This window comes from Sorex fumeus, unplaced genomic scaffold (genome assembly GCF_029834395.1).
Source record: "Sorex fumeus unplaced genomic scaffold, SorFum_2.1 ptg000003l, whole genome shotgun sequence".
Classification (NCBI taxonomy): Eukaryota; Metazoa; Chordata; class Mammalia; order Eulipotyphla; family Soricidae; genus Sorex; species Sorex fumeus.
The window spans coordinates 47,639,044-47,665,291 of NW_026606060.1; the positions used below are offsets into that span (position 1 = coordinate 47,639,044).

The 26,248-nt window shown below is 39.1% G+C and overlaps 1 protein-coding gene across 4 annotated transcripts in view; it reads left to right on the forward strand.

Annotated features, from left to right (window-relative positions):
• The window catches only part of SCYL2 (SCY1 like pseudokinase 2), a 60,989-nt gene extending 40,094 nt beyond the window's left edge, over positions 1-20,895 (forward strand). For 3 of the 4 annotated variants that reach the window (XM_056116846.1, XM_056116835.1, XM_056116861.1), the window contains 8 exons: positions 1,679-1,792; positions 5,372-5,504; positions 7,397-7,515; positions 11,471-11,571; positions 13,162-13,228; positions 13,458-13,553; positions 15,439-15,558; positions 17,533-20,895. In XM_056116846.1, coding sequence (XP_055972821.1) covers positions 1,679-1,792; positions 5,372-5,504; positions 7,397-7,515; positions 11,471-11,571; positions 13,162-13,228; positions 13,458-13,553; positions 15,439-15,558; positions 17,533-18,180 — 1,398 coding nt within the window. In that variant the 3' untranslated portion in view covers positions 18,181-20,895. The remainder of the gene's footprint in view (positions 1-1,678; positions 1,793-5,371; positions 5,505-7,396; positions 7,516-11,470; positions 11,572-13,161; positions 13,229-13,457; positions 13,554-15,438; positions 15,559-17,532) is intronic. The other variant, XM_056116855.1, reaches the window with a different exon arrangement.
• Positions 20,896-26,248: the final 5,353 nt, after the last annotated feature.

The window sequence follows — 26,248 nt, forward strand, 5'->3', positions numbered from 1 at the left end:
GGTGGTATTCAGGGGTTACTCCTTACTCTGGGCTCAGGGTCACTCCTAGTGGTTCTCAGGGCACTATGTGCAATGCTGTGGATCTAACCAGGATCGGGGCATGTAAGGCAAGTGCCTCAACTTTATACTATCTCTCTGGCCCCATACATATTTTTCACGTGGGGTTGCTTAATAACGTTGTATTAAGATTCCCTTCAATATTAAGATTTTTGGGCCATACTGACTGTACCCAGTGCTTAATCCTGGCTTTGTACTCAGTGGTCACTTCTGGTGATGCTTGGAGATCGTATGTGGACTTGAACTAGAATCAGCCATGTGCAATGCAAGCATCTTAGCCCCTTTACTGTCTTTCTGGTCCATTAAAAATATTTTATTTTTTTGTTTATTTTTTTGCTTTTTGGGTCACACCCGGCAATGCTCAGGGGTTACTCCTGGCACTGCACTCAGGAGTTACTCCTGATGGTGCTCGGGGACCATATGGGATGCTGGGAATCGAACCCGGGTCAGCTGCGTGCAAGGCAAATGCCCTACCCGTTGTGCTATCGCTCCAGCCCCCATTAAAAGTATTTTAAAAGATGCTTATATTAGATTCCATTGCATGGATATATTTAACTGCTAAGAAATCATGCTTAATACAGGAATAATTTTACGATTTTTTACTTGATTTTCTCTCATTGTGAAAAATAATAAAACATAGGTATCCCTGGGGGTTCCTTTGAGTTTTTTTGTTGTTATTGTTTGTTGTGAATGTAGGTTGGGCTAGAACGATAGCACAGCAGGTAGGGCATTTGCCTTGTACACCGCCGACATTGCCGACCCGAGTTCGATTCCTCTGCCCCTCTGCGGGAGCTCGGCAAGCTACCGAGAGTATCTCGCCCGCATGGTAAAGCCTGGCAAGCTACCCGTGATATTAGATATGCCAAACACAGTAACAAGTGTCACAATTACTGGGCCCACTCAAGCAAATCGATGAACAACGGGAGGACAGTGATAGTGAATTGTTTGTTTATGTTTGACCCACACCTGACAATGCTCCGGGGTTACTCCTGACTCTGCATTCAGAAACTACTCCTGGCAGTGCTTAAGGTACCAGATGGGATACCAGGGATTGAATTGGGGCCGACCCATGTGCTGGGCAACCATCCTACCCGCACTACTATTTCTCCAGCCCCAGGTGTTCCTGTTTTTAAAATTAGTTAATAATAGGGACCGGACAAATAGCACAGTGGGTTGAGTATTTGTCTGGCATGCTGCCAACTAAGGTTTAATTCCTGGCACACCACATGATTCCCTGAATCCTTTAAGGATTAGTTCTTGAGCATGGAGCCTTGAGTAAGCTCTGAGCACTGCCAGGTATGACCCAAAATTTAAAAAAAAAAAGATTAATAATTGAGTTATTTGAAAAAGAAATTAGGAATGAGACCAGGGAATTTTGGATTCCTAAGTACCACATGACAATGTGATTTTGAATACAACTTCTAAGCTTGTGCCCTCATTTGTAAATTGAAGAGTGATAACTCTCTTCAGTAAGTCTTTGAAATATTTGTTAAAGGAACATTCATATATTTCGAACAATATGAAAAATTAGCCAGGTAAAAGCAACATATTTTAATGTGTGACAGAAAGAAAGAGAGCTTCTCTCCCTAAGTAAGATAAATTTAATTTATTTTTCTATTAGGAATTATGTTTAAACATCATTCCTACCTTTGCAAATCTTATTGACTACCCATCCATGAAAAATGCTTTGATACCAAGAATTAAAAATGCCTGTCTACAAACATCTTCTCTTGCTGTAAGTAACTGCACACTAATTATTTATCTTCTACATTTTATTGGTTTGTATTTCTTATTGTTCTTATTGTTTCTTATTGTTTAAATATGGGCTTTATAACTTTAGTTTTTCCTGATACATACTTTTATGATAGTTTGTCTTTATTTCCTAACTTTGAGTGTGTCAGTAGGAAATTTGTGTAATTTTTTTCCCCCTTAATCTTTTTTCTGCTGCAATTCACTGTTTTGTTGGTGGTAATTTTATAATAATGAAAGTCCTAGCTTGATATATTCACCTAAAAACTTTTTTAATGGCTTTCTTTTATAAACTGCTTTTATTTTAATTCTAATATCTCATCATTTGCTTACTTAAAAATGATGGAGTACAGTGAAATTATTATGCTAATAAAAACACAAGTGCAGCAAATAATTGTATTAAAAAATATAGGCTAAGGATGGTACCTCCTTTAAATACAGAATTTTAATATGAGGACTCAGTGTACAGCAGGTAAGGCATTTACCTTGTATGCAGCCAAGCTGGGTTCTGTCCTCACCATCACGTAGAGTTCCCCTGAGCCCCACCAGGAGTAATCCCTGAGTACAGGGCCAGTAGTAATCCCTGGGCTCTGCTTGGTGTGACCCAAAAGCAAAACTAAAAAAATTTTAACACAATGGTGTTTAGTAAGAAAGAAGATTAAAGAGCAATTATCATCATATGTTAGGAATAATGAGTATTTTCGGCCTTTTCTATAAAACACTAGAAAGAATTGGATTCTGGTAGACTCTAAGTATAAGCAACACTGAATATTATCTTAAATGCAGCTCTAGAAAAGAGGAAAGAATATTTTTTCATCTGAACTTTCATATACTGATGTTTGATGAATAAAGGTAGTTGAAATTTGTAAGGAATTTTGGCAATCTCACCTATGTTTAATAAAATGTCAGTTTAAATTAAAAAAAATTTTGTTGCTGTAGAAAAGTTCTATTTAAGTGTCATGATTTTATTGATAACAGTTTAATTCATTTTAAACATGTTTTGGTAGAAAGGCTCAGAGATGAATACACCAAAATCAGAAAAACATCTTTATAAAGAAATGTTAACAAAATGAAGTGAGAAAACCTGCACTGTAATTTTGACTCTATTCTTTTTGCCTTTGGACAAGTCTGAACCTCTGAGTCTGGGGGTGGGAGTTTGGGCCGCAGCCAGCAGTGCTCAGGGCCTGCTCCTGGCTCAGTGCTTGTGAGTCGCTGGCCTTGTTGCTCAGGACAATGCAGTGCCTGGGACTGAGCCAGGGTTGACGCATGCGAGGCAGGTGACTTAGTCCCTGTACTATCTTTCCAATCTTGAAATTCCATATTAATCAACATTAAAAGAATTTAAGATGCAGCCTTTTTCTCTAAATTCCCTTAATTTTATGATGAAAATTTTCACAAGCTAATGATAGGTGAAAATTTCAGTTTTCAAAATTCCCTTTAAGAAATTACATAAGCCATGCTATATTTTATGGTAGTATAAATATGTAAGCATTTATTTTGTCAAAGTGTATGTACTACTTCAGTTTGGATCGTGTATGCATAGTGACGTGGGATCGTGGATTTAAATGATCTAGGCTAAAGTGATCTGGGTTCAGGGATGGATTTGGGGCCACATCCTTGGTGCTGGGTTTTGAGCCAGTGTCACAGCCACATGCTAGGCAAGCACTTTAACCTTTGTACTAGCTTTTATGTATAAGTGGGTATTATATTTATTTATAATACACAGTAACAACAAATTCTCCAGTAGAGACGTTACTGGGCCCGCTCGAGCAAATCGACGATCAACGGGAGGGCCTTTACCTTTTATATAACATATAATACATGGTATATATGTAGTCCATTATATATTATATATGTAATGTGTGCGTATATATACACATTATATGCATTGTACATTAAAGATATAACTGCTGAACTATTGAAGACAAGGTTTTTAAATTTTTTTTTTTTTTAACATTTTACTTTTTTTTTCTTTTTTTGCTTTTTGGGTCACACCCAGCGGTGCTCAGGGGTTACTCCTGGCTCATGCACTCAGGAATTGCTCCTGGTAGTGCTCGGGGGACCATATGGGATGCTGGGAATCGAACCTGTGTTGGCCATGTTGGCTGCGTGCAAGGCAAACGCCCTATCCGCTGTGCTATCGCTCCAGCCCCAAGGTTTTTAAGTTTTAACAGTAAATTTAGAATGAATTTTTACATTTTAACACATTCAGTGTTCACTCCTTCAGAGTATGAAGTAGGTGAGTTCCTAAATTTCATTCATAAATATACCATTTTGGAAACAGGAGTCTTTAATTAAAATTATATTTTAATAATGACTCTTAGAAAAAGAGAAAAACAAATTACACAGAGATAAAGTGCCCTAAAAACTATTTCTCTATGACTCTACATGACTGATATTTTACCTAAATAGCAGAAAATTAAATTGCAAGTTAGTGAATGTGTGTATATAATTGTTCATTCCAATAATCTGCAACAGTTTCTTTCTGCAGACTAATTCTAAGAGCAGGTCAAGCCTTCAGATACTTTTTTCAATTTTAAGTATCCCTTGTGTTTGAATTTCAGTAACTAATTTTGTGTCATGTTTTAGGGGGGAAAAGTTCACCTTTCTTGGAGAAAAATGGTACTTTTCATTTTTGTGGGGGGCACCCCCCCGCAATGCTTCCTGGCTCTGCACTCAGGAATTACTCCTGGCAGTTTTTTTAAAACTGAAATTCTTCTGGTATTGTAATCCTGACTCAAATGTACTCATCAAGCTATAAAAATAAGGTGAAAAATATTTATTATTATAACTTTAAATTCATTTTTGGAGGCTACATCCATTGGTGCTTCCACTCCAGCCTCAATGCTCAGGTATAGAGAAGTTCAGTGCTGGAATTCAAACTGGGGTCAGCTGCATGCAAGGCAGGAATCTTAAGCCCTGGTGAGAGATGTAGCTTGGTGGACGGACATTTGCCTTGCAAATATGAGGCCCTTGGTTCAATCTCTGGGATCACCAAAAAAAAAAAAAAAAGGACCTTAATCCCATACTATCCTTAAAGTATTTATCTGTATAGTCAAGATTATGTATACTTTTGGTGGAAACTTTCCTAAATGTAAGGTTTTAGTAACTTGATTGCATACAAATCTTCATATTACAGCAAAGTTAGGTGCTTGTCACATATTAAAATAGTTTAAGAATCAAACAAAAATATGGGAGGCCCAATTAAGTTGATCAATTGATGAAACAATTTTTTATAAAAAGGGATGTCCTCCTATTAAGTATTGTTCTTTTTATAATTTAAATGTATCCGATGAAGTTTTTAGTATTTATATCTATCACAAAGCATCTCAAATTCTAATCACTTCATGTAAATGGTGTAAAATTGAAGTCATTCTTTATCGTTACTGGTATCTAGGTAATTCAGTCACAAAATCTTTCTGAAATAAGTAGGAGAATCTGTACATTTATAAATTTCTTTATAAAGAATGAGAGGTTATCTATTCAAAGGTTAAATTTACACTCAAATTTTATATTTTAGCTTGCAAAGACTTAAATGACTAATGCATCTTACCTCTTTTCTTAGGTCCGTGTAAATTCATTAGTGTGTTTGGGAAAGATTTTGGAATACTTGGATAAATGGTTTGTACTTGATGATATACTACCCTTCTTACAACAAATTCCATCCAAGGAGCCCGCAGTCCTCATGGGGATTTTAGGTAGCTGAAAACTTAATATTATTTGATGCTATATTTATAGTCATGTAAATAACGTTTTTCCAATCTGTATAACCATTGTGCTATTAGTGTCTGTAGCATTTAGTAATTCAAGTGATAGGGTAAATGCCATGATATGATATAGTGTTGTGTTAATTTTAGCAAAAGCAGTAGAACCTTGGCATTTGAAAGACATTTGAGAATCATGGCTTTACAAATACCATGAAACCGTGTTGTTTTTTTCTGTAAAATGGTACCAAATAAGAGAGTCAAAGAAATCTACTTTAAATGCTGTTACCATTCGTAATAGTGATGCTGGATGTTTATTTTTTCCCCAGTTTTTAAAAGGTGCTGCATTAATTATTTTCTCTTATCTTTGTTCTCTCCAGAACCTAATGATTTATGTTTATTTTTTGTTTTACAATGAGGAAACTGAGTCCCAGAGAAGTGAAATAAGTTGTTCAAGTTCACATGAGTGATAAATGGTGGATGTTTTAATTTAGATATATTTAAATCTTAGCAGTGTGTCTCACTGCTAAGTGATGTGCTGATGTTATACATATATTAGCCTTATATCTAGTTTATCTGCATAATTGCAAATTACTATTTCCAGAAACTCTTAAAATGATTGTAAATTGCTAAGGTTATGAAGATCTAATCTGGAAATGCTGGGGTTCAGCTCTAGTAATAGAAATAGACATAGCTGTAGAGTCATGAAAACATTACGTTCACATTGAAGCTCTTCATTAATTGTGAAAAATGCTACATTACTCTGCTCTGTGTATTTAATACCTGCTACAGTGCTTGGCCTGTAAATAGTTGTCAGTAAATATTTGTGGGACTGGTCAGCAAATGGTTTATTGTACAACTTGACAGAGTCTTAAAACTTTGAAGCTCAAAGAAGTACTCTTATTGAGAATGTGCTTGGTATCAAGGAAGAGATAACCTCTTATCCTGACAGCGTCAGCTCCTGAAGTAACTTTGAAAAGTTCCTTCAGTCGTCAGAAGGCAATAAAAATATTATAGGATTCCTTGTTTTGTTTTGGGGACCACACCTGGTGGTGCTGAAGGCTTACTTCTGGCTCTGTACTCGGGAATTATTGCTGGAAGGCTCAGGGGGCCATCTGGGGTGCTGGAGTTCGAACCCAAGATGGGCACATTCAGGGCAAGTTCCCTACCCGTGGTACTATTGCTCTGGCCCCTATTAAGAGGATTCTTGTGTGAGAATTAAGTGATATCACTGAAGGGAATGTCACGTGCATCATGCCCAGCATAAAGCGTGCAGCAGCGGGAGTTCTACGGCAGTTTTAAAGCATTGGCTTGTGTATAAAGCATTTGGAATATTTGGAAGGCATTCAGAGAGCGAGGAGCAAACCTGCCCAGTGGAGTAGGTGACACAAGCAGTCTTGAAGTTTCAGTAAATAGATGAGGCAATAGAGAAGGATTGCAGAATTATTGTTCAAGCAGGTGGAGTCTAATGGGTTAAGGAAGTGAAAAAATATAAGACATTTTCACTGGATCTATACCTATTAAATATTTCTAGTTGGAATAAGAGTTCTGAGATATGTACTTGGATATTTTGGGGTGCAGAGGGGAATTCTCTAAGTTTGCTCTTGCATGATAGGAATTGTACCTATTTCTGATCATTTTTTTAATGTTGTGTCATTAAAACATGCTGAAAAGAGTGCGGAATATACTTTATAATGTCTAAATATAAACTGATGATGAAGCTGGAATCATTCTGACCCACATGTAGCACTACCAACCTTAGTCTCGGCACTGATAGGGAAAAGTTAGTAACTATACTGTTTTTGAAGCGAGATCATGAAGATAAATAATTTTTCTCACATTCTGATTTGTGATATTAAAAAACTTTCATCATTCTTTTCTACCAGGTATATACAAATGTACTTTTACGCATAAGAAGTTGGGAATCACCAAAGAGCAGCTGGCTGGAAAAGTATTGCCTCATTTGATTCCCCTGAGTATTGAAAACAATCTTAATCTTAATCAGGTAGGACTATTTTTGTTATGGTGTTTATTCAGTGCATTGGCATTTAATATATAAATTTATTATATATTAAGATTGCTAAAGCAAGGAAATTTATGTCAAAGAACTAAGGAAGTTTGTAAATTTAGAGGTACAAGGATAGCTTTTTGGGGGGAGCTCATGGAGTGTGGTTGCCCCTCACAATGTAGCACTTTAGCTGGTTTAGTACAAGGGCTTGAATACAGAGTGTTGCTAGGGCCCTGCAGTGCTAGAGATCACCAGGCCCACACAGAGGGGCTTGGAGCCCTCTAGTGCCACAACTGACACTCCTCAAAGACTCCCAAGGACATTACCCAGCAGTGTTTATGGAACCACGTGGCAACAGGGATCAAATCTGATTCTGCTGTATTTATGCTAGAGTGATAGATAGCACAGCGGGTAAGGCATTAGCCTTGCACGCGGTCGACCCGGGTTGATTCCTCCGTCCCACTCAGAGAGCCTGGCAAGCTACCGAGAGTATCCCGCCTGCACGGCAGAGCCTGACAAGCTCCCCGTGGTGTATTCGATATGCCAAAAACAGTAACAAGAAGTCTCACAATGATACTGGTGCCCACTCGAGCAAATCGGTGAACAATGGGAGGACAGTACTACAGTGCCTTAACCCCAGTATATCTCTTTTATCTCACGGAAGGATTGTTGAGGACTTACCTGGTAGATAGGAAATGAGCAGAATGTTGAAAGATGCCTAGACATGGGCACCGCTTCAAAATTAGAACTGGAAAGCTAACATGAACAAAGAAAAAATTTCATCTAAGATGTGTATTTATTAACTTATCACTACATAAGAAATTATCACAAAGTTAAGTACTTAAAACAATTTGTATTAAAAACAAACAGAAAAACAACTTAGGGAATGGGATGTCACCCAGCAGAAGGGCTCTTATTGTGTTGAATGTGTAAGGCCTAGGGCTCAATCCCCAGCTCTGCAAAGTGATCAAAACCAGAATATTTCACAGTAGCCATGGGTCAGCCAAGCCAGGGCTTAGCTGGAGTCTGCTTAGTTTCTCTCAGTGCTGCATTCAGGAGCTGGCGTCCCATCAGAGGTTCCACTGGAATCTGCTTCTGTGGCTCATTTCAAGACTGGTAGGGTTCAGATCCTTTTGGCTGTTGAATGAGTTATCTTTTTTAACTGATTAGTGCTGCTGGACCCATAGGCCTCTCCAGCATGACAAATACATCTCCAATTGGAAAAACAATCAGCTAGAGAGTTGAAAGTACTGTTCTCTTGATAATGGAGTCAAGAATATGACATTCCACTGCCTTTGCTTGTTCTGTTGCAATCATAGGTCCTGCCTACATGGCACCCACAAAGAGAGGCTTATACAGTCATCAGTAGCAGACTGAGGGGATAAATGTGACCTTTTTAGAACCTGTGAGCCACAAAGAAAAAAATAGTGTAGAACTGTAGAGATAACTCAAAGGGCCCATATGCGTGCTTTGTCGCCGGGGGCCTGGGTTCAGACTCCAGCACTGCATGGTTCTTCCTCTTCCAACACTCCTGCACCACCAGATGTGGTTTAAAAAAATATATGTCTATATACACACACACATATATACGTATATACACACACACACATATATATGTTATATATGTATTTTTATTTACAAATATATATGTCACTGTTACTGTCCTCCTGTTGTTTATCGATTTGCTTGAGCAGGCCCAGTAACGTCTCCATTTTGAGACTTGTTGTTACTGTTTTTAGCATATTGAATATGTCACGGGTAGCTTGCAAGGCTTTGCCGTGCAGACAAGATACTCTCGGTAGCTTGGTGGGCTCTCCGAGAAGGGTGGAGGAATCGAACCTGGCTCGGCCGGGTTGGCTGTGCGCAAGGCAAATGCCCTACCACTGTGCTATTTCTTCAGCTGAACATTCCAGTTTGACTGAGAAATGGTCAAGAATAATGGAAGAAGGTGGTTTGACACTACTGGAGATGTACTTCAAAAATCTGTATGCTTTAAGTATTTACTTTTTGAAAATGTGATGAACATTTGGACAAAGGAATAATGTGTTAAAAATGATTATCGCGTTATTTCTGAAGTTTTTACAGCTATCTATTACATATCTCACTTTTGTAGGAGTATTATAATTCATTTTTTATTTAACACTTAAAATTTTTCACATCTCCTTATCTTCCCTCTATTGATGTTATTTTTGGGTTGGGGACCACACCTGGCAGTGCTCCAGGGCTATTCCTTGGTCTGTGCACAGGAATGACTTCTTGCAGTGTTCTGGGGACCATAAGTGGTGCCAAGGGTTCAAACTAGGGTTAGTTGAATTTAAGTAAAATGTTAGCTGCAGCAGGCCCCCTTTTTTTTGGTGACCAGAGTGTGTGCGCTCTCTCTCTCTCTCTCTCCCTCTCTCTCTCTCTCTCTCTCTCTCTCTCACACACACACACACACACACGCACACAACACACAACACACACACACACTCACAGACACATACAGAGTTGTGGTGCTCATGAAGGTCATGCATCGTTTTGTGGAGTGCACACTGCATGCTGCTCATGCACACTCTGTTTATGTACTTGCCAGAACTCACCTTTTTGTTGTTGTTCTGGGGGCACACCTGGCAGTGCTCAGAGCTTCTGATTCTGTGCTCAGGGTCACTTCTTCTGGTGCTCAGGTAACCCTATGTGGTGCTTTACCTGCTACACTATTTTTCTCTGTCCTCTTCCCTCTTTTACTTATTTATTCTTTTTTTTTTTTTTTTTTTGTCTTTTTGGGGGCACACCCTGGTGATGCTCAGGAGTTACTCCTGGCTCTGCACTCAGTAACTAATCCCGGGCATCCCATATGGTGTCCGGTATCAAACAAACCCAGGTTGGCCAGGTGCAAAGGCAAATGCCCTACCTGCTGTATTATCACTCCAGCCCCCACCCAGTCTCTTTTAGAAAATGTTTGGGCCACACCTTGCAGTGTTAGATATACTTCATGAACTTTAATGAACTGAACTATGTAGCACTGTAGCACTGTTCTCCCGTTGTTCATTGATTTGCTCGAGCGGGCCCAGTAACATTGTGAGACTTGTTACTGTGTTTGGCATATCGAAGACGCCACGGGTAGCTTGTCAGGCTTTGCCATGGGGGCAAGATACTCTCGGTAGCTTGCCAGGCTCTCTAAATGGGCCAGAGGAATCAAAGTCGGGTTGGCCAGGTGGGCTGTGTGCAAGGCAAACACCCTACCCTCTGTGCTATCACGATAACTGAACTATATACATTTAATATTTCTAGTATCTTTTCAGAAAACAGAAGATTGTTATAACCAAATATAATTTTTATAACAGTGTAGTAAATAGGAATTTGGGGGGAGAGAAGGGGAGCCCCTCAAGGGTACTCAGGGAGCCTTGAGGGCCCTACCCTCTGGCAGTTCTTAGCCAGCTGGACTGGCAATTAAATGCAAGAGCCCTGATGTGATGCTTGGACCTTATGGTGCCAGGGATTACCTGGGCTACCCTGGCAGTGTTGGGGGACCTCCAGGGCCACACCCAGCAGTGATTGTGGGCCTCGAGAGCTTTACCTGTAGTGCTTGGGAGATCATGTGGTGCCAGGGATCTAATTGGGGCCGCCTACAAGCAAGACGTGCTTCCTAACTCTGTACTCTAGTTTGGGCCCCTAAACAGGCATTTTTACTGCATGCTTAAGTGGATTACTTCCAGATATACACAAAAGCAGATGCTTAATTGAATTTACCTAGGAAAACTAACATTGTAAGACTGTTTAGGGTAAAATTATATAAATTTTGCATCATTACTATTGGACTCCTGAGGTATATGACCCATTCAGATGTATTTTCTAGAGCTTAAAAATCTCATCATCTGTATTTTAACATATGAGTTTTCTAAGAACTTTTATTTTATGTTGGTTTGACTATATTTGCTAACATTATGACAATATCAATTTCTTATTACATCAGTTCAATTCTTTCATTTCCGTCATAAAAGAGATGCTTAATAGACTGGAGTCTGAACATAAGACCAAACTGGAGCAGCTTCATATAATGCAAGAACAGCAGAAGTAAGTAGGTTGCATGTGAATTATACATGGTTTAGGAGTGAGATTAAAGTTATTTCAACTGATTTTCTAAAGCATGGCTTAGAAAAATGAGTGGATTTAAATTGGATCATATGCAAGGCACTTAGACTTCCCAATACCTGATTCAGTTGCACTGAGTTAAAATAAAGTATTCTTGGAAATCTAGTGTCATTTCAGAGTACAAAAGTATAGTAACTTAATTTAGAATTTTCTCTCTATAAAGAAAGGTCTAGAGATGTGGCTCAGTGGTGTGGCACTTGCTTTACATGTGTGAGGCCCTGGCTTGGGTTCAGTCCCTGGCACTGAGAGTAAAGAAGAGTTCATAGATGAGAGAATCTCTTATTTAGTCCTAGCCATTCATTGCAAGCTCAACACAGTAAACTTTGGAGTACTGATGATCCGTATTCTATTTGTAAACCTACAAAACCTTGGTGTTTTGATTTCTCCCTTTCTCTTTTCTGTAACTCCAGAAAAATTTATAGAGCAAATATCCATCTCTTTATTTTCTGGGAGCATTTTCTGAATTGTTGTACAATTCTAATATTCAAATGAAGAAGGGAAAGATGGAGATTGTTTATTGGAGAATGCCTCAGATCTCTATTCTATATCTTTTCCTCAGAGCAAAATATGATTTATAATTCTTATTTAATCCTGAGCCTAAAGATGTGTGAAAATCATTTGAATTATTACAAGTCATGAACAGGATCCTAAATAGAATCTAGCTTTTGTTTGGTGTAAAATGAAAACTTATGAAAGTAAATATACAATATTTAGAATTGTGCTTCCAGGTAGTCTGTGATGTATATATTTTGTGATGCTTGATGAATCGACTACATACGCATGGGAACCATGAAAAGTTACTTGTAAAAATTTTTAGCAGAGGAGAAATTTTAATAACTGGTATATATGTACTTGAAACATAAAAAAAGTCCTCTATTTTTCTTCTTCCTATCTAAATCCTACCTAATATTCAAGGTATAGGTCTGACACATAGCAATGATTCAAGACGTTATTATTAGTACCACCTATTCTGAACTTACACTAAGTTGCCGGTTTCTTGTTTCTCAGTGAGTTTTAAGCTCTAGTGATAAGCACCATGCTTGTTTGATTTTATGACACCCCAAGTAAATTCTGCAGTACGTTTCAAATGTTGAGTTTTAAAAAAATAAACGTTTCAATTGTATAAATATTAAAAACTTCAGTTGTTTAAATATCACTTAATAGTAGAAAATTGTAAAAAAAATTATGACTTTTTGTAGGGATAGATCAACTTAAGTTAAATTACACGTAGGTGAACTATTTTTCTGTGTGACTTTGTTAAAAATAAGCACTTCTCTTTTCTGTTTTCCTTGGTTCTTTTTGTGTGTGTGTGTGGGGAGGGTTGGGAGAGTTTACTCCTGGCTGGGTGCTCAAAGGTCACTGCTGGTGGGCTTGGAGCACCATATGAGGTGCTGGGATCTAGACCCTGGGTTGGCTGTATGCAAGCGCCTTACCTGCTCTACGTCTCTCCCCAGCCCCCAGAAAACGCATTCCTCTTCATAGCTTTGTCATAAATTTAATTCTCTTTTGCAGGTCTTTAGACATAGGAAATCAAATCAACACATCTGAGGAGGCAAAAGTTACAAATGTTGGGCCTCAGGTAAGAAGCTGTATAGATTATTTTGTTTTTTTCCTGAAAATTTTGCAAAAGTTGATGTTATTTTCAGTGTCAATTTTACAGTGTTAGGGATCAAACCCAGGGCCTCTCATATATGAGCCAACCTTTCTACCTCAGAGCTGTATTTCTGCCCAAGAGGAGCTGATTTTTAAGCAGTTTAATTTCGTTTCTACTGACATGTATTTAAACAGTTGATGTTTTAATATTTCAGCAAATTGACAAAGTCTTCAACAACATTGGAACAGACTTTCTGACTGGTGGGGAATCAGAAAATAAAGAGGATGGGTTACACAATAAACAAAAAAGAGTAAGCCTACTGTTCATTTGGTATTATTAGTTTATATTACAGAAATCTTGTAGACCACCGACTGTTGTTAGGAAATACCTTTAAGCTTCTTAGCAAGAAATTTTCTTTGATTATCTTTATGAAATTTAAAAGTTATCAATGGATCAAATATCATCTCGTCAATGGTTAAAATTTATTACTTTCTTATCAATCTCTCAATGATAATATAGGTAGTGTGACTTTTTTTTTTTTTTTGGGCTTTCGGGCCACACTTGGCAACTCTCATGGATTACTCCTGGCTCTGCACTCACAAATTACTCTTGGCATGCCTCAGGGGACCATATGGGATGGTTGTATGACTTTTTATCCTTTATGCTATACTTTGCCAATAACATCCTTGAAATATTTTAGTGTTTCTCTTCTCTACTTCAGTTTCCTTTCTCTACTGCTTTCAGACTTATACTTTCAATTTATCTGGGATTCTTCATTATTATTCTCCATTTTCTCTCCGATTCATTACATTTCTGACAGTTCCAGTTCCAGTTTTTTTCCTTTTTTTCCGTGTGGTTTGAACCCAGCAGCCTTTTGTGTGTGTGGCGGGGGCAAGGGTGGTGAGGGGAGGCACATGTGGCAGTGCTCAGGGCTTATTCCTGGCTCTGTGCTCAGGATCACCCCTGGTGGTGCTCAGGGGACCATATGCAGTGCTGGGGATTGACCCTGGTCAGTCACGCACAAGGCCTTACCTGCTGTACTGTTGCTCTGGCCCTTAAACCCAATAGTCTTACCTCTCACTTCTTTTCATTCCATAGGGAAAAACTGGATATTTTTTTTGCCTGTCAAATTTTTGTTGTTGTTTTTGGTTTGGGATTTGGGACCACACCGAGCAATGGTCAGGGATCACTCCTGGCAGTATGTGGGGGATTGTGTGTGGTCAGGAGTACACAAGTCAAGTACCCTACTCCTGTACTCTCCAACCCCCACCATGGCAGTTTTGAATATTAGGAATTTTTAGAACTGCCCTCAGTTTGGGTTTCTTTTTCAGAATGCATCATTAGATGGATGCATTTTGTCAAGAAAAGCTGAAGTGATGATGAATCCTTTGTACTTTATCGTATTAGGGGTACTGATATCAGCATAACGTATGGTAGATCAACAGTATGAATTTTTTCCCCTTCTATTTGTTGTTGTTGCAGTAACTGGGAGTTGCACACTTGGGTGCAGTGCATGAGAAATTGCACACTGTAATGTGGCACTGAGGATCCCAAAAGACAGTGCAGGAATTACATTTGGCATGTGGTAGTGTGGGGGATCAGACTTGATGTCTCATGCCTGTGAGACATGAGCTTTTCTACCAAGCAAGTAGGCCAACGTTTTATTTTATTTTATTTTTTGCTTTTTGGGTCACACCTGGCGATGCACAGTGGTTACTCTTGGCTCTGCACTCAGGAATTACTCCTGGAGATGCTCAGGGGACCATATGAGATACTGGGAATTGAACCCGGGTCGGTCACGTGCAAGGCAAATGCCCTACCCGCTGTGCTGTTGCTCCAGCCTCTAAGCCATCGTTTTTTTAGAGAATTTTTTTTAAGTGGATTTGATTCCATATCACACATAGATTTTAAAAACAATACATTTTAAAATTCATTTCTTGTTCAATTCTGTTCTTGCTGACTTTAAGTAATAAACTAAAATACATTTTAGTTTTGACTAATAAACTAAAAGTGATGTTTTCCTATTGAAATACTGGTTTGCTTCTTATATATATACATATATACACACACATACATATATATGTGTATATATATATATATATATAAAACAACTTATGTATATAAAACAACTTCTGTTTTACAAATGAAATTTTGAAATTGCTGGTTGATTCTTTGTTGGTTTGTTTTATTTTAAGGCATCACTGACACTGGAAGAAAAACAAAAATTAGCAAAAGAACAGGAGCAAGCACAGAAGTTGAAAAGTCAGCAACCCCTTAAGCCGCAAGTACACACGCCCGTGGCTCCTGTCAAACAGGTCAGAGTTCACGCCTGCGCTGCTGCTATTGGGGAGTAAGGTAGTCCAGGTCTACCTAGTGGTATTGGTGCAGAAATGTATTTCACTGGACACTTCAGTAATTCGCTATGGGTAGAAAGGACTTTCCAGCAACTCCACAGTCGCTTCCCTAATGCATAATGTTTCCTGCACTGCTTGCTACCATCAACCAGCAAAGTGCACAGACTTTAACAGCATCATGTCCTGATGGTGCTAACTCAACTTTCCACTTCAAATCATCAGGACTTTTTTTTTTTTTATGTAGGAGTACTGCTATTTATTCAGCCACTAATTAGCTGATTGAATTGGGCATGAACTCCACCGTACTTTTGTTTTTTTCATGATTTTATTTATTTCTTCTACTTACATTTATTTATTGAATCACTGTGGGAAAAATTAGTAAGCTTTCAGGTTTAAGTCTCAGTCATTCAATGATCAAACACCTTTCCCTTCACCAGTACTCATTTTTCACCACCAAGAACCCCAATATACCCCCCCTTCCAGCCCCTCCCAATGCCTGTGAGGCAGATGATTTCTACTTAACTCTTCTCTACATTGATTACATTCATTATTTCGACAAAAGATGCATCATTATTGTTTAGAATTTCCCCCCCCTACAATCAGAATTTCTAAAAAGGCATTGTGAAATACTTTGTTTTCTATAGCTGGTTATGAGAATCATATAATGTCACGCAGCCGCAATTTTGGATTTCTGCAAAGAGCCAGATAATTACGAGATTTCTGTGCATCTGGTGTTATGGCTGTGCCGGAGAGCTGCTCGTGGGGGGCAACTCGTGACCTCAGTAGGGCATGAAGGATGAGCCGGTACCGTCCCCCTTTCCATGAGACTGCAGTTGCCCCATCACCGCCGGCTCATACCTGGCCTTCCAATAAGCTCTGAGGCAGCGGCGGCCACTTTGCTGCGGGGGGGGGGGGGGGGGGGAGGGCGGAAGGGAGCAACACCCTTTCCCATAGACTGCAGTTGCCCCGTCACCCGCCAACTCATACCTTGCTTTCCAATAAGCTCTGAGGCACAGCCACCTTGTATGTGGTCCAGATGCATTTCTGCCAAATGCTGCTGGGTTTCGAGATTTGTTTCTGAGTTTCTGGTATCATGGCTGTTAATCAGCTTGATCAGGAGCCAGAGAGGCTGTTTGTAGGCGGCGACTCGGGGTCTTGTTGGGATGGGGAGGAAAGGGCTGGTTTCACCCCCCATCTGGTGAGGCCATGCATGTCTCGTCACTGCAGGCCCAAACCTGACTGTCCAGTAGCCTTTGGAGGATGGCGGTCACTGGGCCGCCGGGGGGAGCAAGTCAAGGCACAAAACCTATTTCCACCTGGAGTGGCCCAGCACCAGTAACCTACTGCAGGAACAGGATGCATTTCTGCCAAAAGCCTTTGGGTTCTGAGATTCATTTCTGAGTCTCTGGGATCATGGCCGTTAAGCAGTTCAACCAGGAACCAGAGAGGCCATGCCTCCAATTATATAGCTGAGCCGGAGGTGGTTTGTGGATGTGTCTCCCACATACCTAACTTTTGGCCGTTTACTTTCTTGATAAACTTTGCCCCAAGTTTTTGGGGTCTGGCTAAAGGCACAGCAGCAATTTTGGGGCATTTGAAAGTCTGACAGTGCCATCAGGCTGCTGATGCACTCACCTCACAGGTACAGATTGACTTGCTGGCAGCACCATACCCCCCATCAGGGCTTTTTTATGTCATGCTAGAATATGTTTTCAAGTTCAAAGTGTTTCCTGTTATCAACTTTATTATAAATGGCTATCTGTGAAAACCGTAAAAAATAGGTGGTAGGCTCAGTTTAGCTTGGGTGTGGTTTGTTGACCTACTGTAAACTGATGAGCTTTAGCTTGTGCTTTATAACATAATCTTTCAGATATTTATTGATTGCGAAGCAACTTGAAATTCTTAGTAATGAATTCATTCTCTCATGTTTTGCAGACTAAGGACTTGACGGATACATTGATGGATAACAACATGACATCTTTATCAAACCTTTCTGTTAATACGCCTAAAATTCCTGCTTCAAGTACCTTCACTTCTGTTCCTTCCATGGGCCTTGGCATGATGTTTTCTACACCAATTGATAATACAAAGAGAAATTTGACAAATGGCTTAAATGCTAACATGGGCTTTCAGACTTCAGGATTCAACATGCCGGTTAACACAAACCAGAACTTCTTCAGTGGCCCAAGCACACCTGGAGTGACCAAAATGCCCTTGGGAACACCTTCCTCTTTGCCAAATTTCAACGCTGTGAGTGTTCCTCCTGCTGGCGCAAAGCAGCCTCAACAAAGACCCACAGATATGTCTGCCCTTAATAATCTTTTTGGCCCTCAGAAACCCAAAGTTAGCATGAACCAGTTATCACAGCAGAAACCAAATCAGTGGCTTAATCAGTTTGTACCTCCTCAAGGGTCTCCAGGTATGGGCAGCTCAGTAATGGGAACTCAGATGAACATGATAGGACAATCCGCCTTCGGTATGCAGGCTAATCCTTTCTTTAACCCACAGAACTTTGCACAGCCACCTACTACTATGACTAATAGCAGTTCAGCTAGCAATGATTTAAAAGATCTGTTTGGGTGAGATGTCTTGCTTCTGTCTTTGAAGGACTACTTCCGTTTTAATCATGGGTGAGCTGATTTCCGTCTTTCTAGAGCTGGCTTGCAGGAACTCCATCTGTGGAAGGGTCAGTGGTTCTTTGACGGAGAACAGGTGTTTCCATGCCAGCATAGTAGTTGTGTGAACTCCGAACAGTTGAGTTGTTTTTTTTTTTTTAAAGCATTGAGGATTTTTCCTCTAACCAACTTGTCTTCAGGTTTTTAAATGGCCCAGACCTTACCAATTTCAAAAAGATAAAGACACTTGAGAATCTTGAATAGCCTAATTTTTTATTCAAATGTTTATTTTAGCTTGTAAATCTTGGTGTTATTTAAAAATTTGAGTTGATGCAGTAGCAGGTTTTATCTCTTAAAGACTACATGGTACAGAGTCTGTCTTCACAAGTCACTAGTCTTCATTTTAATGTGAAAAAAATCTCCATGCTGTATTGATTTGTTTGCATTTAGTTTGAGTGAGAAAATGATCAGCGTAATGAAAGGGATTAGGTCCTTTACTTTTTCTAATCTCATTTACTCTCAGATAACTAATGTTTAGTACCAAAAAAATGGAACAAATACTATAAATTTTAAGTTAATTTTATTGGTTCAAACTGAAAGCATTATTAACCACCTTAAATGCAGACTAATCATTGTAAATTATATTTTAGCATGATCTGCCTCAAATTGTAATGTATTTTTCTGGATTTACTTGGATAAATTCAGAGTCACCTTTTTCCTGATTATCACAGGCAGAAGAGGTATGTACAGATTTGTACAGATATTTGTCAGGACCCTACAGTATGATTCCCCTTCCATACTGCCTTCATATTTCATTTTGAGTTTAAAATTCTGAGGTTGCGGCATATATTAAATGCATTTTCAAAATATTTGTAAGAAACTATATTTAATGAGTAAACTTTTGAGATTTCTGCTGTATTGTTTCAAATGTAATAAACTTTACTTCTCTAAAAATGAGCATTTGTATCTTCTGGTTCCCAACGAACTAATTTTTAGTTTGCCTTGATCAAATCTAATCTCATCAGTTCCCTGCAACTGAAGTTGAGTTCTTTTCACAGGGGCAGGGTGGGAGAAGGGGACATCCCAAGTGGTGCTCAGGAGGCCCTGGTGCCCCCTCCCAGTGATTCTTGGGGAACAATATACTGCCAGAGTTTGAACTAGGGTCCGCCATGTGCAAGACATCCTCCGTAATCTCCGTATATTCTGTCTCTGAAGTTGAATTCTTTCCTAGGAATTTTAGGTACTTTTCCTTCAAACATTTTAATGTTTATATCTCGCTGTTTTTCGAAAGGACAGCTACTAACCGGAACATGCTTTGTTTCAAAACCTTCTCTGATATGTTTCTTTAATTTTCTTCTTATTCAACCACAGAGCCTTATGCAATGCCATTTGTATTTTATTGCATCATATTCCACTGTATGTGATAATTTTAAAATGGTCTCTCAGAAAACATTACATATATCTTATGTACTTCCTTAGAGCTTTTGTTTCTAATGCTCAGAAACCAGCAATCATTTAGAACAAAACACGAAGTTTAGTATACTGGTACTATTTACTTTTGGAAAAAATGTATTTACACAGTATATACATTGAATATACAATACTTGATAATAAAATGTAATTTGGCAATAGAATTACTGGCATCATTCAGTAAGAAAGTACTTTAAAAAATAAAATTTCAGCTTCACCATCTGGTTCTTTGTGAATTTGTTACATGGTTTTGGGAAAATGAATCCATAATGATGAAGAATCGTATCCAATGAATGAAAAACACTAAGAAGATAAAAAATTTTTTTGTCAAATGCACTCACACCTTGCCAGATTGTTTTGTTTGTAATGCAATATTAATATTTCTCTTAAGAAAAGTTTACATATGGAATAAAATTTGTTAATGTTGAAGAGTTTCTCTTTGTAACAGTTCAGTTACTGCTTATTAGGTGATTGCTTTTTGTTTTGTAAAATTACTTGTTGTCAGTGTTGAACACCTAGAGGAAAGCATAATGTGATAACATATAGTTTGATTCCTAAATATAAAAATGAATTGCTTTAAAAGATATGTAATTTTTAGATAATATTCACACTGAAATTGCTCACTTGTTACAGTAATGGTGCTACATTTTTACAAATTTTTTCCTACATAAAGTTATTTAAATCATTTTCATCCATTGAAATGTTAATTCTTGTTTTCTTTTTCTGTTGGAAATTTGCTGCTGAAAAATGGCCATTTTTTAGCCTTTTGCTTTTATGAGAAAAATTTTCAAAGAAATAGATCACCTTAAAATTATGTTAGGTAGTGACAGCATGTAACCCTTATGCTTAGAGTAGAAAAACTGGTAAGTCAAAAATTGATGAATTGTAAGAAAGATTACCTTTTATTTGAATTTGTTCTTATTTCTTCTTATGCTAAAGTGTGTGATGTATGCAGTAGCTGTAAATGGTAAATGAAAATAGATTTATGTACTTGGCTGGGTTTTCTTTGTTTTGCTTTTATTTTGGAATGCTTAAAACCCTTTTCACTTGAGTAAGTTAAGAAAGTAGGTTTTTGTTGTATTTGTTTTTAACCTATAAAATAATCTCGCTTTTTTTCTTTAACATTTTAAAGGAAAAGGTCTGTGTAAAACTGCCTGATAGCAAGCATAGAGGATGCACCAAATAAATTTTAGCTTTGATAAAATGTCCCATATTAAGTTGTGATTCATGCTTTGTGATGAACTGATCTCGATATAATTTTAGAAAGAAATAGTTTTGTAAGAATTCAAACTGTAGAATTTTAAGAGATTTGCTTTAGTGGCTTTCATATTCTGTGGCACTCAGTAAGACAGCTATCTCAGACTGCAAATAAATATGCAAAATGTGGATGTGAAACAGGAGGTTCAGAAAATATTTTACACATAGGCTCTTTTTTAGACTCCCTAAAATAATTCCATGGTGTAATTTGAGTACAGATAATTTAGCCCTGTTTTTCTCCAAGCAGATGTAAAAATAGAGGGCCTAATCCGAGCCAGGGTGTTTTTTTATTTTTCTTTACATGCACCCTATACTGTTGGCCCATGCAACTTTTTTTTTCCCCCCAAAGTGGGTGGTTTCACCCTCCCTGGGAGCCCTGGAACTATCCCAGGAGGTACTAGTAGCGTTGGGTGTAACTGGGCCAGGGTGGAGTGTATAAGGGGGGGGGGGGGCGGGTTCTGTCTGTTCCCTCAAAGAAGAATGATTTCCAGGGTGGCTGCTAAGTAAATTTTTGATATTTTCCTGGAAAGGAGTAGGACAGTAAGTTTAGGAAACGAACCACTTATCATATACGCTTATCGTATGAATTCTTCTGGCGTTGTCTTTGTTGAGTGTCAGTGTTCAGTACTTTCTGGGTACTTAAGTATATTTATATTGGGGAAAATTGGCATTGGGAAAGAGGAAGATGTCAAAGGAATGTCTAGTCCGAATAGCTTCTGGGACCAGGAATTGCTCCAAGGACTGGAGTACCCACCTTGCCATTCGGAGCCCCTGAGTTTGATCCCCAGCTCAGTCACCACCTGCCGGGTAGCACTGTAGCACTGCACTGTCATCCCATTGTTCATCGATTTGCTTGAGTGGGCACCAGTAATGTCTCCATTGTGAGACTTGTTGTTACTGTTTTTGGCATATTGAATACGCCGTGGTAGCATGCCAGGCTCTGCCGTGCGCGCGGGACACCCTCGGTATTTGCTGGGCTCTCCGAGAGGGACGGAGGAATCGAACCTGGGTTGGCCACATGCAAGGCAAACGCCATACCTGCTGTGCTATCGCTCCAGCTCGTGCTCCCCACGTGCACGAAATGTAATAGAATAATAAAGGAAATTCAGTCTCTGAGCTTATTCTGGGTGGAGAACAGCTGGGGAAATCTCATCAGGAGTGTTTATTGTACCCAGATTTATAGTAAATAAATCATACAAATTTCGGAGGCAGGGGGTAAGGTAAGGTAAAGGCCCTCCCGTTGATCGACGATTTGCTTGAGCGGGCCCAGTAACGTCTTCATTGGAGACTTTGTTGTTACTGTGTCTGGCATATCGAATACTCTCGGTAGCTTGCCGGGCTCTCCGAGAGGGGCGGAGGAATTGAACTCGGGTCGGCCATGTTGGCCGCTTGTAAGGCGAACGCCCTACCGCTGTGCTATCGCTCCAGTCCCCTGTGCTATGAGGCAGGGGGTCATGGAAGAAAAAGCCATCTTGCCAAATGAAGTTGGATTCTAGAAACGTTTGTCCAGAGTAGTCAGATTGCTTCACCTCTCCTGGGGTACAAATCATATATGTAAACTAAAATCTTCCTGGCAGAATAGGTAAAGTTGATACTTGATTTACTATATTTTATTTCAGTATCAAATGCATAAAATTTTATGAATGAGATCATTTACACTGCTATTGGTACTTGATTTTTGAGGACCCGTGTGTATTTTACACTTGTACATTTCAGTTGATTAGCTTTTGTTGTTTGTTTGGAGGCTGTACCTGGCTCTGCACTCAAGGATCACTCCTGATGTCTTCACACGGACTGGCTGGATGGCCCTGTGGAAACCCCAGAAAAGTCGGGAGATTAGTTTGCAGGGTGGAAATGGGGGAAGAGAGCCTCTCCTGAGCCTGTGTGTGTGTGTGTGTGTGTGTGTGTGTGTGTGTGTGTGTGTGTGATGGGGGGGCAGGGGAAGGAATGCCTGATACTTTTGTACTCTTGGAGCGTGCTTTTAGTGAAACAACTACTAGTTAATCAGTCTGTGAAAATCATCTCGTTTAAGTAGGTAGTATGGGTTAGGTTTTTTGGTTTTTTTTTTTTAATCTTTCTTTTTTAACCTTTTCTTCACTAATACAGTACCTACAATGAAGTCTTGTCTTCTTCAAATTTCCGGTGTTGAAAATAGGATTTAGCTACTTTAACTCATACATCTTTTTAATATTTTTTATGGCTGAGTTAGAGATTCTATATTTAGTTTGCACATACGAATGAACCCACATTCATGAACATTGAACCAACCAGTCTCTTCCAAATCTGATTTGTGGTTTTGGGACCATACACATTGTTGCTCATGGGTTACTCCTAGTGGTCCTCAGGGGACTGGTTGGATTCCAGGATTCAACCCTGTTGTGTGGCATGCAAGGCAAGTACCCTACCCAGTCTCTGGCTGCTGGCCTGTGTTTCTAAATGCAGTGACAAAATGAAAGTTAAATAGGCATCTCCACAGGCATACTTGAAGCAGAGGGCATAATTTAGAACCAGGTAAACTAGGTGGTGTGTTGTGTGTTTTCTAAAATGTCATGTTACTAGAAAGACTGCACTCATTTGTGGAATATAAAATAACAATATAAGACTAATACCCATGGAAAGTAGAGACCAGAGCCAGGAGAATCACTCTACGGTTTGGAAGGCTGCCTTGTGCTGGGGGAAAAGGCAGTTGGGATGAAGAAGGGACCACTAAGTCAATGATGGTTGGAGGGATCGCACAGGATGGGAGATGTGTGCTGAAAGTAGACTAGACTGAACATGCTGAACATGATGGCTTCTCAGTATCTGTGTTGCAAACCATGATGCCCAAAAGTAGAAAATAAGAAGAAAAGTGCCTGCCACAGGGGCAGGGGGTGGGATGGGGTGGGGGAGGCAGGAGGGATATTGAGAACATTGGTGGTAGAAAACACACACTGGTGGAGGGACAGGTGTTCATTCATTGGATAACAAACTAAATCATGAAAGCTTTGTTACTGTATCCCAGTGATTCAATAAAAAATTTTTAAAAATAAAATGTTACAACTACAGCATTCATTTTCTGTGGAGAAGGCTTTCTTTTTTCATATTTGTTAATGTGAAAGAAAAAAATTCAAAATTGTGCTTAAGAAAATCTGTCTCTAATAATACACTGTTTTAGGGTATGTTGTTCTTTGGGCCACACCCAGTGATGCTCAGGGGCTATTCCTAGTTCTGCACCAGGGTCACTCCTGGCAGTGCTCAGGGAACTGAGTTGCCGGGGATTGAAATGGGTATGACTGCATGCAGGGCAAGTGCCTTCCCCTCTATCCTGCAGGCCTGGTCATGGACACTCTTTAAGATTACTTTGTTGAAGAGATAGAAAAGACTCAACCAAAGTGGATGCTCTTTTATTTACGTACTTTTGTTGTGTTTTGGGCCACACTTGGCAGTGCTCAGAACTTACTCCTGGTCCTTTGATTAGTGGGGCTCAGGGGATCTTATGGGTTGATGGAGATTGAACCTGGACCAGCTATATGTAAGGCAGGCATCCTGCCTTCTGTTCTATCTCTCCAGCCCTCCTTATATTTATGAATTATTCTGTCTTTAAAGTTTTTTCTTAGTAGCTGCTCTTCTAGTCTGTTCCAGTTTTAGGAGGGCCTGTTTCTCTATGCACACTTCAATGGTAAATTAAATGCATTGAATTAGCAATTGAATATATCAGTGCCCCAGTTGTCAGAGAACAGATTTTGATTCTCTTGCCAACATTCAGAATCTAATTTCTGAGAAATGTCAATGGAGGATGCAAAAAATGGCATAATTTAGCCACTTCTCTGGAAATTCTAAATAAAATTAGGCCAAATAGGGAGACCTTTGATCCCCGCTGCCTTGTTTTGGCCGGCACATCAACTTCCTTTATCACATTTAACTCTGATCTGTATTGTGAAACTTAAATTCAGGCCAGCGATGAAGCAGATTCACTTTGATATACGATAGTTTCTTTGATGATCTCTTAGAGAAATTTCAGATTTCAGTTTAGGAGTAAACTGTGCTTCTGAGCAATGTGCCTCTGAATCATGCAACAAAGAAAGATGTTCTTTCATTTTGTGGTGTCAGGAATCAAATTCAAGGCATCACACATGCGAGGCATGAGCTCTACCCCTCTGAGTCATCTTCCTGTCCCAAATCATTTATTGACAGTCAAAAGGGTTGGTCAAATTTGCAGTCCACATATAGCAAATATGATTGTAAATAGCATACATTGTTTGTGTCTGCCTTCTATCTTTATCTGATATAAAAACAAATTTCCTTTGCACTGATAGTTTTGTTGTTGTTGTTGTTGTTGTTTTCAAATACTTTATCTTACTGCTTTTTCATTTTGAGGTCGCACCCAACATTGTTTAAGGCTTACCTCTGGGTCCTACACTCAGGAATCATTCTTGGTTGGTTTTATGGGACCATGTGGGGTGCTAGAGATTGAACCTGGGTTAGCCTTGTGTAAGCAAGGGCCTTCCCAGCTATATTCTCTCTGTCTCTCTCTCTCTTTGGCCATTTGATGGTTTTTACTTTAAAAAAAATTGTGCCACGTTCTTAGGAATTCTCTTTTTAAAATATGGTATAAGTTAACATAGGGAGTGAAATAGTTTAAATCTTGTCTTCCTATGAACTGAGCAGAATACATTCACCCAGTTTAAAATAAGGATCATACCTTCCTGACTTGTTAAGATCAATGAAATACAATTGTGGGAAAAACCTGTCAAGACCTCTGGCATGCTTTGTTTTGTTTGCTTTTTGTTTTTGGGTCACAGCCAGCTGTGCTTAGGGCCTACCCCTGGGTTTGTGCTTGGTGGCAACCTCTGACACTGCATAAACAGTATGCACTCAGCCACTGGAGTTGTTTCTTCTGTAGTCACATTTTAGGTACACAGTAGCTGTCCCATCTTCCTTAGAATGGCTATTTTAGGAGATACTTTAGAAGATACAAGGAAACCTCCAAAATAACATGCTTGTATAAAGGACAGATTTCTCACTGAGCATTGTTTGAATATAATAAAAATTTTTTAATGGGAAGACATAACAACATAACACAGAAATTCAAGGAATCAACAGGGACCACTCCAAAATCTTCATGCCTGAAAACTGGAGAACTTAGACGAAATGAAAAAAAATTTTGGACCCCTATAATCTATCAAAGTTGAATCAAGAGGAAACAGAGCATTTGAATAGGCTAGCTCCTATCAAGGAAATTGAAAGGGTTAATGAAAAGTCTTCTCCTCAACAAGCCCAGACACAGGTGGGTCTACTAGTGAATTCTTTCAACCCTTCAAAGAAACCCA